This window comes from Artibeus jamaicensis, unplaced genomic scaffold (assembly GCF_021234435.1).
Source record: "Artibeus jamaicensis isolate MK-2021 breed Jamaican fruit bat unplaced genomic scaffold, CSHL_Jam_final contig_685, whole genome shotgun sequence".
Taxonomy (NCBI): Eukaryota; Metazoa; Chordata; class Mammalia; order Chiroptera; family Phyllostomidae; genus Artibeus; species Artibeus jamaicensis.
The window spans coordinates 8,045,600-8,065,000 of NW_026521924.1; the positions used below are offsets into that span (position 1 = coordinate 8,045,600).

Here is a 19,401-nt window from a genome sequence, read left to right on the forward strand (position 1 = left end):
GCTGGAATCCAGAGAAATAAGCAGAGTTCTGAAGCTGATTTTATTCTGAGAATATCTACTTAGGCAAATTTGAACTTTAGTTTTGATAGCCTCACTGGATGAGACAGAATAAAATTGAAGTCTAAAAGTCCATTTAAATCAGAGGATGCACTGTTAAAATAAAGAAAAACTAGAAGTAGTACTAATGCTATATTTATTATAGAGCAAAAATTTTATTTGATTCATGGCTGGGAAAAATATTCTTAATGGGACTGTATCTACAAGCTAGCCTCATAAGAATTTTCATCCTTAAAATGAACCATTATGTACATTATGGTTCAAAAACATTAAAAAAACCACTAATGGCATGCGGATTGGACACTTGCCTGGGCACTATGTGGAAATGAACACTGATTCTTCATCAGAAGGCATCTCCATCATTGGTCTCAGGGAATGCTCACAAATCATTTTTCAAGAAAAATAAGCATTATAAAGTAAAAATTTAAAAAGCATACAAGAAAATAAAGCAACAAAAAGCAAGAACTGTCAGAAACCAATCTGAACTTTATAAATATAGGACAACTTATTACACATAAAGGAGAAAAGATAAGTTGAAATAATCTTCAAAGAATAAACACTATGAAAAGTGACCTAGGAGTTTTAAAAGAGTACTAAATAAAAGCAATCTAGAAGCTACACACACACACACACACACACACACACACACACACACACACACATATATGTAAAGCAATATGAAACAACAAACAACTCACTAGACAGGCTTAAGATCAGATTAGACACAGCTGAGGGGAGAGGACCAATGAATTGAAAGAGAGGTCAGAATTGTCAACTAGTGTTATTAGTTGAAAATGATAGCTTTCTTGGAGACCATTGTAAAATCAATGTGCTGGATAGGACAGGAAGGAACTTGGGAAGAACAGAGAGGATTTGGAAGGGAATGGATAGCTGGAATTACTAATGTAATAAGCCATGTGGTTATCCAGTCTCTCTTTGGGTAACATGAGGTTTATGCAGGTAATAAATATAAAAACACAAAAAGCATAGAACGCTGTCTTATGTCCTCAGAATCAGGATCCAGCACATGATAAGATAGAATAACCTGATGTATCGAACTATAGACCATCATGGGACATTGAAATAGAAAAGGCAGAGTGTGGAATCAAACATTTTCAGATGAAAATTCAGGTACACCCAAGCATTAAAGAAGAGAAGGGCAAATTTGGGGATTAAATGATACATCACCAGTGTTTCAGGCAAGTGAGAACAGGATGGGTGGTTAACATGAGAATCTCGAAGGGAGCTCTTTCCTCACCATGGTTGTTGGCCAGTGGAACAGCCTTTTATCTTGAATATCATAGAAGAGTGTAGTCATCTTTAAGAACATTTTGGATGAGCTCAGGCTTTTTGGGTATAAAGAATCATTTATGAATTCAGAAAGCTTGGGTAGGATGTGCATTATTTTTATAGAACTCAATTTAGTTTATTTTTTTGAGCACCCATCTGCTAAAAATCTCAGTTAACTCTTTGTTTGCTGCAGCCATATCCCAGAGGGCTTGTGTAGTGCCAGGATGTTGCAGAGAGCAGACCTACCTCATCTCCAATCATCTTTCTGTGCAGCATTGCATGGAGTCATCCATTGTCCTGCTTGGTTTCTGACTCCCTAGTCCATTTAAATCCAATGGTTCTCTCTGCTTCACTTGTTCTTTCTTCGGCAATCCTGAAATTTTTCTGTTGATTTCATGCCACTCTAGGATATAAGGATTTCTTGAAGCTAAGTACAATTTAATAAGGTCGACTGTGCTTCCTCTGGAGTCTCGTTATTTCTCTGGCATTTTGCATGAGAAGGAAAAATGCCTCTCTCTGTAACCCCTTAAGACCTATACTCTTAACACATACCTTTCAGCTCTTCTCTCAGCTCAGGCAAAAGCTAATTTATTCATTATTTCTCTCAAACATTTGCCCATAACTGGAATTCTCTTCAGTTATGTATCCAGGTAGTATCTCTGCTGAGTGTATATGCTTTTGAGTGACAAGGCCCAGAAGAAGAAATTCACAGATTTCTAGCTTCCCACTTTGCTGCCCCCTTCCCTGAGACATGGAACACAGAAAGGCTTAGCATTTTGAATAAAGGGAGAACCATATGGGGAAAATATTGCAAGAGGGAGGAAACTACCTTACTTTATATTTTAAAAAGTATCCAGCGGCTTATGTTCGAAAACAGTACTGCTTTATATCCAGCCAAGGGGAGTGAGTCCCTACCGTGGGCCCCCTGCTTAAGGTGGCTCGACTCTAACCTTTTTACTGGCTGTGCACCCCCCATAAACCCCCATAAAGAGACATCTGTTGGGACTAGAGCACCTGCCAACCTGAAAAATCACAATCCCCCTTGGGACGTGCTAGGAACTCTGGAATTCTCTGCACAATTACCCCTAAAACCAATTTTGGAGCCAGCACAGTTCTCTTCCCTGGATTCAGCCCTCTGAGAATGGATTAAATTGGAATTATGCTCACTTGTAAATCTGAGAGGTGGGCAAGGGGAAGTTTGAAGTTTAGTAAATAGGCTGTTATACATAGGTAGTGTTATAGAAAGCAGTTTACCTGACTCTTTCATGTGTATGTTACTTACAGATGGAATGAGACCTATCTGGATGAGTTGGGTGTTAAAATGAAGCTCTTAGCCTGCTCCACATGTCACATGAGATCACCTTCCCTTTACCTAAGAAGCCCTTTGTCTCTCTGAAGATGCTTTCTGGCCACAGAAACATGTTTGGTCAATGGATGGGATGAGCTGGAAGTTGCTAAGGAGTAAATGACACAGGTGAGACCCTCAAGCAATGAGGGACGGGCACTGGTGGATGAATATCCCAGACTGACTGTGCCTAGGCGGGTCAATTATAAGGGGTGCCTTACAAGTCTTCCTAAGGGTGCCCAGGGAGAGTGAGCCTCTTTGCTCACAATGAAAACCTGCTGGTCAAAGTAAGTTTCCTTGGATTTCTTTACATCTTTGTGTTACTTAAAGAAATATAGACAAAATCAAATATTGAGAGAGATTTGGGAGGCAGACATCTATCTGTGACAATCAAACACAGAAGAAAAATAAATAGGAAAAGTATTTTAAGAAACTTTGTAATGTATTGAGAATCAAATCCTACTTTGGCATTACCGATAGAGACTTCAGTATAAATGTATCTCCCAAATAAACTACTCAAACTCCTAAACACTCTCTCAGTGGGATGCAGACCATATCCTAGGTTCAAAAAAGTGGGGTTGCCCTTTGGTGCAGGCAAGTGGGAAGTGACTTAGGAAAACAACCGCTGGAGAATAAAGAGGTGTTAAATGGCATTTAATACAGAAGACCCTCTCTCACAGTCTTGGTGTGCGTGCAAGTGCATGTGAAGCCTTAGCACCTTTGTGCTAAAAGGAAAATAGACCTTTCCTTTCTAACCATGTTGGGGTAGAGACACACAATTTGATGCATTTGGAAGGAGTAGCCTTAAAAATATACTTCACTGAGCATGATTTTCACCAGAAACCTGGGCTTCTAACCTGATTGAGCCTGGGGCAGAACAGTTTCTAAAATACAGTAGGTGTTTGTTAAATACGTGTTGACTAAATACATTACTAGAAAAATATTGACTTTGGAGTATCTATAGCTTTTCTCAGTGTAAGAATAGTTCTGTTTTTGTCCACTCAGCTTGTGAGCTTTTTGGGGGCTGAATTAAGCTGAATTGGGGGCTGAATTCAGGGAGGATAGAATGATTTACATCAGAAAGGTTAAAAGATTACTAAAAGGGTTAAAGTTGGTTAAAAAATAGAATAAATCCAGAGATGATGGTAAGGAGGAGAAAAACCAGGAGCTCACACAGGCTGGGGCCAGAGGGAGATTGGGGACAGCTCCTGTGACGAGAAAAAGATGTGAAAAGCAGTTTTAGGAGACCTTGTAGTACATTTGCAGTGCAACATAGAATCACATTTTATTCTGACACATTTTTCTAGAGATTTCAGTACAAATTTATCTCTCCTTTTCAATCATTTAGAGACTGGTGTTCTTACTTGTTTTAAATAAATGAATATATAAACTTAGGCTCTTACGAAATAGATATTGCTTTGATATAAAAAAGAAATTATGATGTTTCATTGATTCTAAAATAGTTTCACTTTTAACATTCCTGAAATTGGTATGTGACTTTATGTTTGATGAGGAATCATAGTTTAATTGGAAAGATTTTTTCTTCATTATCAATACACATTTCACTAATTCACTAAACTTTCTGACAGCGTAAGTTTGATATGTAACTCACCTCAACTTTTAAAGGCTATGCAGCAAATATTTCCATGTTGATATTTAAACCTTCACTTGTGTTTACTAAGTTTCCTTCCACAGGAAATGTATTCCCAGTGAATTCAACCCACATTTATGAGACTTACTTTGCACCCTGTTCTTTGGAAAAAGAGAAATCTGGAAAAATAAACACATATTTGACATGTAGTTTTAAAAAGCAGACAAAAGACTTTTTGGATTCACTTATAAAAATAAACAGCACCATTTTCCAAATAACCCCCAGCTCTTCAGTGGCCTGGGAGGCAGGATGATTGAGAGACCCTTCCTAAGACAGAGATTTGGGGAGGACAGGCACAAAAGGGACTAGATGACAAAAGTTGAGAAATGAGACCCAGACTTTAAAATAAATATCCACCCAGTTAAAAAATGGTCAAAGGTTTTGAGTAGACATTTCTTCAGAAGATAGAGATATGGTCAAGATACCCAGTATCCTTAGTTACTAGGGGCATGCCAATCAAAACCACAGTGATACACTACTTCATATCCACTAGGACGGCTATAAGAAAAAAGACGGAAAACAAGTGTTGGGAAGAATGTGGAGAGATTGGATACTTCATGTTTCTGAGACTATAAGATGGTGTAGCCACTTTGGAAAGGGTTAGGCAGTCTCTAATAGTTAAACATAGAGTAATCCTGTGAACCAACAATTCCACTACTTGCTATATACCCAAGAGAACTGAAAGCATATTTCTTTGCAAAAGCTTTTACATGAGTGTTTATAGCAGCATTACTTAAAATAGTCAAAAAGTGGAAACCATCCAGATGTCCATCAAGTGGTGAATGAATAAATAATATACACAATGGAATTCTATGCAGCAGAGAGAAAGAAGGAGCTACTACCCTTTGCAACAACATGGATGGAACTGGAAAGCATTATGCTGAATGAAATAGGCCGGGTGTTGAAAGATAAACACAATATGATCTCACCTTTAACAGGAAGCTAAACAACAAAACAAACAAACAAGCAGAATAAAAACAAAGACACTGAAATAGAGAACAAGGGGACAGTTACCAGAGGGGAGAGGAAAGGGAATTTAAGGGGAAAAAGGGGAGAGATTTGGAGGAACAAGTATGAAGGACACAGGGACAAGAACTAAGGGGGGTGGAAATGGGAGGGAGGTGGGGAGCATGGGGCAGGGTGGGCTGGGATGGGAGAAATAGACAGAAAACTGTACTTGAAAAATAACTAAATAAAATTTAAAAAAATGAAAAAAAAATGTGTGTACCATGGCAAAATAACTAATCATGAAAAAGAATGAAGTACTGATAGATGCTCTAACAGGGATGAACCTTGAAATTTTTATACTCAGTGAAAGAAGCCAGACATAAGAGATCTCATATAATATAAAGCAAACCATATAAAATGTCTAGAATCAATAAATCCACAGAGACATAGACAGATTAAAGGTTTCCAAGGGTTAGGAAGAGGAGGTGAAGGAAGAGGGAAATGGGAAATGACTGCTACTGAGTGTGGGTTTCTTTTTCAGGAGATAAAAATGTTCTGGAATTAGAGAGTGGTAATTAATAAGCAACTTGGACTCTAATAAAAAGCATTGCAATGTACACTTTAAAAGGATGAACTTCATTGTGTGTGAGGTTAGCTTATTAAAATTGCTATTGGAAATATATGCAGAATTCACAAAGAAATAACTGGACCGTGCATGGATGCCAAGGGCAAGAATGGCTCCCGAGTTCTCCCCTGTGGGCAGAAAGAGGCTGTTGGTGCTTTGGGACTGGAGGTGAGCCTAGTTTTCTCACCTGTGTTCCAGAACCTGATATTTGGTGATTGACCTACTTTCATCCCTCACTAGCTGTTCTGTGTGTGGGGTTGGTGCCATCTGTGAAAGGCAAAGAATGTGGCTTCTGTGTGGTCTAGTCTTGCTATTAAGTGTTCCTGACTCATCAGATGCCTATATATTTCATTTTTTAGTTATTATTTGTATAACAATTGTTTATGTTTCTCTACCTTAGCACTAATAGCTTGTTGAGCAAATACATTTATTCATTATAAATAGTGTTTATTGAGTGATTACATTATGGTGGAGATGGGGATTCAAAGGTGAATGAGACATGATTCCTGGTATAAAAAATATCAGTGGAGGACATTTTCAAGTAAGAGGGTCATTATATTAGAGTTGGCCTGTACTCTACATGTGGAAGAAAGTGCAAGGTGTTTTGTGCATTGATTGCATTTTAATGGCCACCATGGACAACCACCTGTGTTTATATCCTTTGCCTATAATATTGCAGTGCCCTTTTATGCCTAATCAGGGTTGGTCGCATGATTTACTTTCACCAGTGGAATGTGGTGGAAGTAAAACTGTACCAGTCCAAGTTTTGACTTTGGGAGGCCTCAAACACTTTTGCTTGTTCTTCAGTCCTGCCTCTGACATGTGAAGAACCATTGCTTGCCTGGTGGAGAGTGAGAAATCATATGGGGCTGAGCCAAGTCAGCCCAGTTGTTCCAGCCGAGGCTCCAGAGACTTGAAAGAGTCCAGCTAGAATCAGCCACTAGCCAACTCATAGCTGACTGCAGATGTATACAACAGCTGAGCCCAGCCGAGCCTGGACCAGCAGAGCCTTCCACCTACCTTTAGACTCACCACCAATACAAAATGGTTGCTTATGATACTAAGTGTTGGTGGTGTTTGTTATGTGGCAGCAGATAACTGGGGTGGATCAAAGAAACCTTTGAAGAAATAACATTTGTGCTATAAACCTAAAGATTCATCTTTAGGTGTTAGCCAGGAAAAAGAGAAACAAAAAGGGTCTCAGTAGTTGAAGAATCATATTTAAAAAGCCAAGAAGGCAAGATTACCCAAAAGGCTGCAGTATGGTATATGAGAGGGTGAGTAAGGGGGTTATTTAGAAAGCAATCATGTAAGACCTCAGACATTTATTAAGGGGTTTAGACTATATCCTGAAGACAGCTGAGGTCAATTGAGGGCTTTTAATACAAGTTTTGCATAGCGACGGCCCTGGGCACTGGGGAGTCAGCTATGGAAGCCGGGACACTTGCAGCCCCTGTACCAGAGGAGTTGACTACAGGAGCTGGGACACTCAGCAGTGGTAGGCGATCAGTGTGGGGACCAGCTCAAGGACAAGCGTGAGAGTGGGTGGAGACGGAGAACATCAAGATACCTGAAGGAGTCTGCACCACTGAACTTCACAGGTATCATTCCACAGAAGTTCACACCATAAACCCAGGAAGTCAGAACAGATCAATTTTAGAAGCTGAGACTAACAAGAAGAGTCTCAAACAATGGGAAGACAAAGAAACAATCCTCAAATGAAAGAAAAAGAAGAAACTTCAGAAAGAATGTTAGATGAAATAGGGGCTAATCAACTATCAGATAGTGAATTCAAAGCACTGGTTATTATGAAGTTCAAAGAGCTCACAATGAGCTATCAGAAACTACAGGGGAACTACAATGATCTCTCTGCAAACTACATCAACATGAAAAAGGAAATAGAAAATATCAGCAAGGGACAACAGGAAATGAAGAATATAATTTCCAAATTGAAGAACACAGTAGAAAGTTTCAAAAGTAGAATAGATGTGGTGGATATAAAATTAGCGAGTTGGAGGACAAAGTAGAAATCATCTCACAGAAAGAGGAAGAAAATGAAAAAAGGCTTAGAAAGAATGAAGAGGGATTAAGAGAAATGCAAGACAATATGAAACATAATAATATCCGAATAATAGAAACACCAGAAGGAGAAGAAGAAGAACAAGGGATAGAAAATGTATTTGAAAGAGTAATGAGAGAAAATTTCCCTAATTTGATGAGAGAAAGTCACACAAATCCAGGAATCACAGAGAGTCCCAGTCAAGAGGAACCCAAGGAGGCCCACTCCAAGACACATCATTATCAAAATGGCAAAATTCTAAGACAAAGAGAGAATCTTAAAGGCAGCAGGGGAGAAAAAAGAAGTAACATACAAGGGAGCCCCAATAAGGTTAGCCACTGACTTCTCAATGGAAACACTCCAAGCAAGAAGAGAATGGCAAGAAATATTCCAAGTAAGGAGAACCAGAGGCCTACAACCAAGGCTACTTTACCCAGCAAGGCTCGCAATCAAGATAGAAGGCCAAATAAAGAGCTTCCAAGACAAAAGAAGTCCAAAAGAATAAGCTTCCACCAAACCAGCTCTACAAGAAATACTAAAAGGACTACTTTAAGGAAAGGAAGGAAAAGAGAGAGACAGAGAGGAACACAGGTACAAAAATGGCAATGAATAAGTACCTATCAATAATAACCTTAAACATAAATGGATTAAATGCTCCAATCAAAAGACACAGAATAGATGAATGGATAAGAAAGCATGACCCACATATATGCTGCCTACAAGAGACCCACCTCAGGACAAAGACCATCACAGACTAAAAGTGGAAGGCTAGAAACAAGTTTTCCAAGCAAATGGACAAGAAAAAAAAAGCTGGGATAGCAATTCTAATATCGGACAAAATAGACTTCAAAAAAAGGGCCATAAAGAGAGATCCAGAAGGTCACTTCATTATACTCAAGGGAAGAATCCACCAAGTAGACATTAACATTGTAAACATATATGCACCAAACATAGGAGCACCCAAATATATCAAGAAAATCTTAGAGGACTTCAAGAAAGATATTGACAGCAACACAATTATAGTAGGGGATTTTAACACCCCACTGTCAAAAATGGACAGATCTTCCAAACAAGTTATCAACAAAGATATTATGGCATTAAACAATACCCTAGAGGAAATGGACTTAACTGATATATATAGAGCCCTTCATCCCAAAGAAGCTGAATACACATTCTTTTCAAATGCACATGGAACATTTTCAAAGATAGACTACATGACAGGACACAAAACAAGCCTCAAAAAATTCAAGAAAATTGAAATCATACCAAGCATCTTCTCTGACCACAAGGGACTGAAATTGGAAACCAACCCCAAAGGAAAAAAACTCAAAGCACCCAAAATCATGGAGACTGAATGGTATACTATTAAACAATGAATGGGTCAAGAATGAAATTAGGGAAGAAATCAAAACGTTTCTGGAAACAAATGAAAATGATCTCACAACAATTGAAAACCTATGGGACACAGCCAAGGCAGTCCTGAGAGGTAAGTTTATAGCAATACAGGCCTACCTAAAGAAGATAGAAACATTTCAAACAAACAACCTAACCCTAAGCCTGCAAGAACTTGAGGAACCACAACAAAGACAGCCCAGAGCAAGCAGAAGGAAGGAAATAACCAAGATTAGAGCAGAATTAAATGACATAGAAACTAAAAGCACAATTCTAAGGATAAATGAGTCCAGGAGCTGGTTCTTTGAGAAGATAAACAAAGTAGACAAGCCTTTAAGTAGGCTCATCAAGAAAAGAAGAGAGAGGACACAAATAAACACAATCAGAAATGAAAAAGGAGAGATTACAACTGATACCACAGAAATAGAAGGAATTGTAAGAAATTACTATGAAGAACTGTATGCCAAGAAATTTGAAAACCTAGGTGAAATCAACACATTTCTAGAAAAATATAATCTTCCAAAACTCAATTAAAAAGAGGCAGAAAATATAAACACACCAATAAGAGCAAAAGAAATTGAAGCAGTGATCAAAAAACTCCCATCACACAAAAGCCCTGGACCAGATGGTTTCACAGGAGAATTCTACAAAGCATTTAAGGAAGAGCTAACCCCTATTCTTCACAGACTATTCCAAAAAATCCAGAAGGATGGAAAACTTCCAAATTCTTTTTATGAAGCCAGCATCATCCTAATTCCAAAACCAGATAGAGACACAACAAAGAAAGAAAACTTCAGGCCAATATCGCTGATGAACATAGACACTAAAATCCTCAACAAAATATTGGCAAACCACATCCAACAATATATCCAAAAGATCATATACCATGACCAAGTGGGATTCATCCCAGGGATGCAAGGATGGTTCAATATTTGCAAATCAGTAAATGTAATACATCACATAAACAAAAGCTAAGACAAAAATCACATGATCATATCAATAGATGCGGAAAAAGCTTTTGATAAGGTACAACACCCATTTATGATAAAAACACTCAGCAAAGTGGGAATAGAGGGAGCATTCCTCAATATAATAAAGGCCATATATGAGAGACCTACAGCCAACATCATACTCAATGGGCACAAACTAAAAGCTTTTTCACTATGATCAGGAACAAGACAAGGATGTCCACTTTTATCACTTCTATTCAATATAGTATTGGAAGTTTTAGTCACAGCAATCAGGCAAGAAAAGGAAATAAAAGGCATCCAAATAGGAAAGGAGGAAGCGAAACTATCACTGTTTGCAGATGACATGATAGTGTACATATAGACTCTAAAATCCTATAGACTCTACCCAAAAACTGCTTGAACTAATTAATGAATTTGGCAAAACAGCTGGTTACAAAGTCAATATCTGGAAATCAAAGGCATTTTTGTATACCAACAGTGAATCAGCAGAAGCAGAAATCAAGGGAAAAATCCCATTCGATATAGCAGAAAGAAAAATAAAATATCTGTGAATAAACCTAACTAAGGAGGTAAAAGACCTGTATGCAGAAAACTACACAGCCCTGAAGAAAGAAATCAAGGAAGACACAAACAAATGGAAACATATACCTTGTTCATGGATTGGAAGAATTAACATCATCGAAATGTCCATACTACCCAAAGCAATATACAGATTCAATGCAATACCTATTAAAGTACCAATGGCATATTTCACACATAGAACAAACACTTCAAAAATTTATATGGAATGATAAATGACCCCGAATAGCAGCTGCTGTTTTGAGAAAGAAAAACAAAGTAGGAGGGATCACAATACCTGATATCAAACTGTATTACAAGGCCACTATAATCAAAACAGCCTGGTACTGGCATAAAAACAGACAAATAGACCAATGGAACAGAACAGAGAGCCCAGAAATCAACCCAACTCTCTACAGTAAATTAATATTCGACAAAGTGGGCAGTAACATAAAATGGAGTAAAGATAGCCTCTTCAAAATATTGTGTTGGGAGAACTGGACAGCTACGTGCAAAAAAATGAAACTTGAGCACCAAATTACACCATACACCAAAATAAATTAAAGGTGGATAAAAGACTTAAATATAAGTCCTGACACCATTAAAGTCCCAGAGGAGAACATTGGCAAGAAAATCTCAGATATTTCATGCAGCAACATTTTTACTGATAGACCAAGGAATATAAAGGAAAGAATAAACAAATGGGATCTCATCAAAATAAAAAGCTTCTGTGTGGCTAAAGAAAACAGTAGTAAATTATTAAAAAGACAACCAACTGTATGGGAAAACATATTTGCCAATGATACCTCAGACAAAGGTTTAATCTCCAGAATATACAAAGAACTTACACGACTCCACTCTAAGAAGACAACCAACCCAATTAAAAAATGGGAAAAGGACTTGAACAGACACTTCCCCAGGGAGGACATACAGAACATCCAGAGACACATGAAGAGATGCTCAATATTGTTAGCTGTCAGAGAGATGCAAGTTAAAACCACAATGAGATACCACTTTACACCAGTCAGGATGGCTATCATAAACAAAGCAACAAACAACAAATGTTGGAGAGGTTGTGGGGAAAAGGAGACTCTAGTTTACTGTTGGTGGGATTGCAGGCTGGTGCAACCATTATGGAAAACAGTATGGAATTTTCTCAGAAAAATAAAAATTGACCTGCCTTTTGACCCAGCAATTCCATTGCTAGGATTTTATCCTAAGAATCCTAAAATATCAATTTCAAAGAACCTATGAACCACAATGTTCATAGCAGCACAATTTACAATAGCCAAGAGTTGGAAGCAACCTAGGTGCCCGTCGGTAAATGAATGGATCAAAAAATTGTGGTACATATACACAATGGAATTCTATGCAGCAGAGAGAAAGAAGGAGCTCCTACCCTTTGCAACAACATGGATGGAACTGGAAAGCATTATGCTGAGTGAAATAGGCCAGGTGTTGAAAGACAAATAACATATGCTCTCACCTTTAAGAGGAAGCTAAACAACAAAACAAACAAGCAAGCAGAATAAAAACAAAGACACTGAAATAGAGAACAAGAGGACAGTTACCAGAGGGGAGAGGGAAGGGAATTTAAGGTGAAAAAAGGGGAGGGATTTGGAGCAACAAATAGGAAGGACACAGGGACGAGAACTAAGGGGGGTGGAAATGGGAGGGAGGTGGGGAGCACGGGGCAGGGTGGGCTGGGATGGGAGAAATAGACAGAAAACTGTACTTGAAAAATAAATAAATAAAATTAAAAATAAATAAAGAAAATAAAAGTTAAAAAAATACAAGTTTTGCTTTTGTATGATTAGTTTTGTTTTGTATGGCGAATTGGTTGCATGATTAAGACTAGAGGCATAGAAAACATTTAGAAAGACCTTGGCAGGTGGGAGGGGATGGTAGCCTGAACTTGGGTACTAGCAAAAGGCATGGAAAGTGAACCGACCTGAGGACTTGCACAGGGTCAGAATTGACCCAGCCTGGTGATGTATTGGAAAGGCACTGAGAAAGAGGGGGCTGTCATAGATAATGCCAATGATTTGCCTGGAGCAATTGAATTGATTTTGGTTTTGTCCATTGATGTAGAAAACAAGAGGTGGATCAGGTTTGAGGGCAACCACAGATTAAATTTGGTGCATACTGTATGTAGCAGACTGAATTCTTCAAAGTTTGTCATGCCTGTGTACAGGATGGGGCAAAAGTAGGTTTACAGTTATGAGTACAAAAAACAGAGTTTATTTTTGTATTGTTATTTGTTAATTATTGTATTACTTTCCATACAGACAACTGTAAGCCTACTGTACCTGCATCTTATACTCATTCCATCCTTCATATTCTTCAGTGTGACCTGCATGGCTCAAAGGTGACACTGCAATCTATGTTTGTTTCCTCTCCTTGAAACTAAACAGGGGTTTGTGACAGCACCAATGATGGGCTCAGCATGTGATGCTATGCAACTTCAAGGCTTGGTCATATCAGTTTCCACACAGCTTCTGCCTGGAACTCTCTCAGGAAGCTCACCCTTGGAATCCAGCCACCACTTTGTGAGAAAGCTCAGGCTATGTACAGAGGATGAAGGGGAGTTCCAGCCCAGAGCCCCAGCTAGCCTCTCAGCTGACAGACATGATCATAAACACCCAGATACTTGAATAAACTAGTCTTCAAAGGATTCTAGTTCCCCGCCTTCCAATCTTCTGGCCAAGGCCCCAGATATCATGGAGTAGAAACATACCATCTCTGCTCTGCCCTGTCTGAATTCTTGACCCACAAAGACTATGGGAGATAAGAGATAATTCTTATTGCTTTAAACATCTAGGTTTTGCAGTAATGTGTAATGTAGCAATAGATAACTCATACACTAAATTTGAGGGGCCTATGGCACATTCTGGTAACTCATATATATATATTTCTTTTTAAAAATCAGTGTTGCAGTTTTTTTACCTGCTTTATAAGAAAACTTACTCAAGTACTCCATCAGTGCTTGTTGCTTCTGCTGTTGGTCAAAAAACCTTTGACTGTTTTACCTTCCTTAGCTTTGGTCAAGAAAGGAAAGAAAGGAGAAAGGGAGGATCTAGTGGAAATAAAGGGCAAGTACAATGCCACTCCCAGAGAGGGGTGGTGGAATGTCAGAGTGATGACAACTACACCCTCTGGTCACAAGCACTGGCAGCACCTCGAGTTTCTGCAGTGGTACCCATGTGCTCGGGCAGGGCGGGCATTACATCCCTAAAGACTTGGCATTATGCCTGCTCCCCCCATCCTGCCCATCACCCAAAAAATAACGGCTGGCTTGTGTTAAGAAATTTTTATTGTTTCCTTTGGATTTGTGATGAAAGCACATAAAATTACAAGTGGAAGAAACATCATGCCACAAAATTGCATAGAATTATTACAAAAATGTGAATTATGCACTTTAAATAATCTGATAGAAGAACCAAAATATGTACATTTTAAGAGCTTCAAATGCTTTGTCTTATCTTTTTTTTTCTTCTGAAGAGGCAAAGGTCACAATATCCAATCCACCACACAAACAATATTTATACAGTGCACAAGCACAACATTAAATTCAAAGTGATGCAAGCAATGGCCCTTTCTTTCAGAATTAGTTAATGATGGCTTAGCTATCACAGGAGTACTAACTGGCAATATTGAAATGTGAGAATGAAATGTTAAAAACCAATCCACATGGCATGTCATCAGAACTTTGAAAATTGGTTTACACGGCCAAAACCACGCTATTTTCAGTAGTGTAAAGGTATCAGAGGGGCACAGTCTAATTTAATACACAGCTTTACTCTCTACTCTAGGAAAAACCACAGTACAGAATTTCACACATTCAACAAAGAACAAGGCAAATACATAAAGGCACAAAGCTGCACATCATGTAGCCCCTTTTCCTTATCTTAGTCTATTTCAAGTAATATTAATATTATTAAATGATAGTATCACTGTAGTAGTTTCAATGATGCAAGATGGACAGTGTTACACACTACCCCACAACTGCAAAAAGTGTCATTGTACAGATATAAAAATGTGATTACAGTGAATGGCCAAATACAAACATATTGTAAAATGACTAGAGTCACTAAGAGAATGAACTGCAACTACCAAAACAGTTTTGTGTAAGTCAAGATTATTCAACCTTAGTCTATCTCTGGACTAAATGTAAGACAATGTTCTGTAATAATCACTATTGTGTTTGGTTATGAATGCTTTTATTAGTTCACTCTTCTGCAATTTTAGACAGTCTGTAATTTTGTTTATAAAAATGCAGCATTCAATTTTGACCACTCTTCCTTCCATAATGCCTTTCTTTCAAAGTGCAAAAGTAGAAGGACTTACAAAAGATATCTCTTTCAGTGGAAGTTAAGTTTTATTAAGTGTTTAATCAACACCCCAAATCCTTCAGATCAAAATACTATCATCTCCAAAGAGGATGGGATTTTCCCCTTTGTGTCTCTGGCTAGGTGTGTTTTTTTAATCAAACACTATTTCCTAATGTTTGAACTAAGCCTTCATTTTGGTTAAAACTTGATTGTGATCTTTAGTTATTGCTTAAAGTTAAATAATCTCCATAAAAATATTAAATTCTTAAAATAATTTTTAGGACCCAACTGGTTTTTGTGTTTTAAAACATTTTGCTAAGCTACGATCAGACAGGTTTGTTTTAGGGTCAACTAAAGCTGTGAGCATCTTGCTTCAGGACTTTAATGTTCTTTGTGTTACTATCTGAACTATATTTTCCTCTATATAATTATTCTCTCTTATTTAAGACCTTTCAATAATGCTTTTTATCATCTTTACCTTTATATAATTTTTCTTATGCCATCTGACACAGGAACTTAACAAAAACACACAATTAAATGAATTAAATGTACATAGTAAATATATAATGAAAGATTTTTATTTAGAATAAAATTCAAATCTTTAAATCTTTTAGACTTAAAAATTATGGAAGATACTAATATATTTCCATATTTTTGTCCTATACATTTTTCTATATTCTGGGTTTCTATATTCTGATTATTGAAACAAGCTTAAAATCCAGTTATTGATCTTGCAAAATATATATTAAATTCACATTTTAATTCTAAATTTAATTCAACTTGTATCATGACTCCATCAATTGTTTCTTAGAATATCAAAATGATGTATCCACAAAATCTAGATGTCAGACCATTTTCATGTCTATCTCTTTATTCCTAAATTTGGTTTTAAGTCTTGTGGAAGGGTTTTGGGTCACTGCCAGTTAAGAAACACACATCAACATGTGAATAAATTCTGTGTGTTCATATGGTATATGTGTCTGTGTTTATATGGCTAGTGTGTACATATATACATGGAAATAATATATATCATTTATATATGGGTCTGTGTATACTTTAGATAAATATTCAGTCTTTATCTCTATATTAAAAATAAATGAACCATAAAAAATGTCAGACAGCAAAAGAACCAGTAGAATCTGTTTAGTCTGATTGAATCTCTGCTCAACATACATTGACTTAACTATTTTTATTCAACTGAACAGATTCCTTATAGTTATTTATTCACTTCAGGCCAGCAACCAATGAATACCCAGACTTAGAGTGCAAATAGCCAATTCCAATAGCCCACTGCCTGGAAGCGTGTGGATAACTTGCTCATGCAGCCAAGTGTATGAGCTCCATATTGCTAAGTCTGGGAATAGCTTCACTGGGCAAGAATACAATCTAGTGATTTCTTTTTTTTGAGGAAAGAAAACCAGCTTATTTGAATCACTATGGTATCTGATAAAGCCATGTCAGCAACAAATATATGGAGGCCTCTTTGATAAATAAATTAGCAGACTGCAAGCCACCAGTGCTTGCAAAGCAAAGGATGAAACAATTTAAAAATGCATGTTAACTTGAAGATATGGTAGTTGAATGGCAGGTAGGAAAAAAATGTTCAAAGTTGTTTGTTCAATAGTGTTAAATAGTGATATACATTTCTCAAACTACTTCTATTACTTTTAAAATACTTTATACCAGAGCTTCAAATAAAAACATGAGCTTGATTTTCTTCAAAGAAGACACAGTCCTTCATTAAATGGTCCATGGAGCCTGGAAGTTGCCTACTTGGAATTTACCATTAGAAAGAAAACACAAATCCCACATACATGCACTCTCCGCTAGTAGACCTGCAGTGGTGGCCACATCACACATGGAGCCTGGGCACGGGGACGTCCGCCTGGATCCTTCTGGAACCCTCCTTTTGACATGGATTTTAGGCTAAGGGATGCTTCTCAGGAAGATGCTCTGGGCAGTGATCTTTGTAATGAGAGAGTCCAATGGAGCTTGAGTGGTCATGCATGTTCTGAAGGCCTGGGAGGAATAATCACAGAGGAGTATCAAACTCTTTTCCTGGGTGCTCTCCTCCCAGCTCCTCGCTGGAAGGGGGCCTGTGGTTCAGTTTCCCAGGGTCCGAGGCCAGTGAGGAAGGGGCAGAACTGTGATTGCTGTCCTCACTGATCTTCCCTTTCATGGCTTCCTGTACGAACTCCAAAATCTCCAGGGGCAGTCTTTTGAACTTGTCTTGGTACTCTTGCTCCAGCTCCACCTGCAGCTGGGAGACACCAAGAGGGGACGATGATTTTACACCATTCAGGTTTCTATAACCACCTGTGTAGAAACTTCTTGAAAGATATGTGTAAAGACAGGGGAGGAATAAATTGATTTTAATATCATCCACTGGTTACCTACAGAGAAGATGTAAAACAGAGTTTAGTTGGATATGTCATTCATCTATAGCTGAAAGCCAACTTCAGGTTATGTGTAGCAGAATAGGGCTAAAGACCTACAATAATATAAATGTATCTACACGTATACGCACACACACACACACACACAATGCCAAGTATCTTTTGAAAAGTTTACAGAAGTCATAAGCAATGACCTGAAGTTTTTAAATATAGGGGTTGGAAGCTACTGATAGTTGAGAGTGCCAAGGTCAGCCACGAATCAAGCTGGGAAGAGTGGGGAAGCTGACCAGAATGGGCAGGGTCAAGGTGTGGGCTTTATGAGACACCGCTTCGCCTAAAGGCCAGGAAACCAAGCTTCTAAAGGAGGAGCTGGATGTATTTTTACACATCAAACATATTCATGTAAACAACTTTAACTTTGACTTCTTTTTATCTACTCTTGATTTTGATTCCGTTTTCATTCTAATTTTTATTTGCCTTGTCAACTGTTTTAACGACTGTGTGAACTGTCTTTTATCTATCTGTTTAATGCTCTGGGGAATTTTCAGAGTCACACAACACTTTCTTTAAATGCAGTCTTACAAGCTGGCCCTAATAAAACAAGCAGAAGCTGGAGTCTTCAGAGAAGTGGGGTGAGGGGCAGCAGCGCTATGGTGGGTGTCCCTCAGCACAGCGGAGGCCAGTTGAAACCCAAAACATTCTATAAAATTCTCTTTGCTTACTGAATGGTAAGTGGGGGAGCAGAATCTTAGACACAGCAAGTGAGACCAAGTGCATTTTATCTTCTTAGGAGCACTGAGGCAGCTTTTCTTAAGATGTGTCCTCAAAACCTTTAAAGAATGTATTTTCCTGATTCTCAAACCTGAAGGGATCTTAATGTGTGATTCTGATTCAGGAGACCCAGCGTGGGCCCAAGATCTTGCATTTCTCGGGGCTCCCAGGTGATGCCAGTGCTGCTGGTTCACTTGCGGACACTCTGATTTTCTTCCTAAATTCCCAATCTTACTTTTTGTCTTAATCCTGGCTGTGTGTCCTTCATCTGCAGCTTCAGTGCAGTCTCTGGCGCTTGCAGTGACCCCTGGACCCTGCCCCCTAGGGTGAGGACAGTGCTCAGGTGTCTGTCCCTTGGTGTCGTGACTACCTTTCTCCACCCCATTCCAGACGATGCCTGAGGCTTGAGAACATCCTCTAGGTCAACTGCTTTGCGCTGTTGCTTTTATGCCAGAGAGATTTTGCCAGAGCTTCGTTATTTAATATAGATCTGTAATCCTTTATCTGGAATTCTAAAATTCCCAAAGTTCTGAAATGCAGAAGTCTTTTGTAAATTTGTGGCAGGCTTGTTGGCATTAGCTGGTAGAAGGCTATTTGTAATTCGCACTTACCCTACTTTGTGTGAATATCCATGCATGGTATTGTAGGCGTAATTTGTTTGATTATGAGGATGACCCAGCCTTCCCTGGGATATTATACCTATGGTATATGTATCATATCACCTTTCTAAAATCAGAAAATTTATGTATTGTGAAATATAACAGGCCCCAAAACTTTCAAATGATGGATTATGGAACTATTTGAATAACTTTTTTTTCACATTAAAAATGACAATAAAATGACTTGATTGGCATATTTGAAGCCACCTATTCTTCCCAAATAACACATGTGGGATATTAATGAATATGTTGTGCTAGGATCTGAATTCTAATAGCTAAGGAGGAAACGTGCTGTAGACGGGGTATCCTGGGCCCCAGGAGTCCCAGTGCCGATAAGCTCTGTGCACA

General features: G+C 38.2%; 1 protein-coding gene across 4 annotated transcripts in view; it reads right to left on the reverse strand.

Moving 5' to 3' along the window:
- Window positions 1–4,443: 4,443 nt before the first annotated feature.
- PLCB1 (phospholipase C beta 1) overlaps window positions 4,444–19,401 on the reverse strand; it is a 670,267-nt gene continuing 655,309 nt past the window's right edge. The window contains exon 33 of one of the 4 annotated variants that reach the window (XM_053671063.1): window positions 4,444–4,462. Coding sequence is in view for 1 of the 4 variants with exons in the window: in XM_037155972.2 (XP_037011867.2) it covers window positions 17,260–17,487 (228 nt within the window). In the remaining 3 variants the exon portion in view is untranslated. Of the gene's footprint in view, window positions 4,463–14,128; window positions 17,488–19,401 lie in introns of those variants that run through there. The other 3 variants (XM_037155972.2, XM_037155973.2, XR_008392621.1) reach the window with 3 other exon arrangements.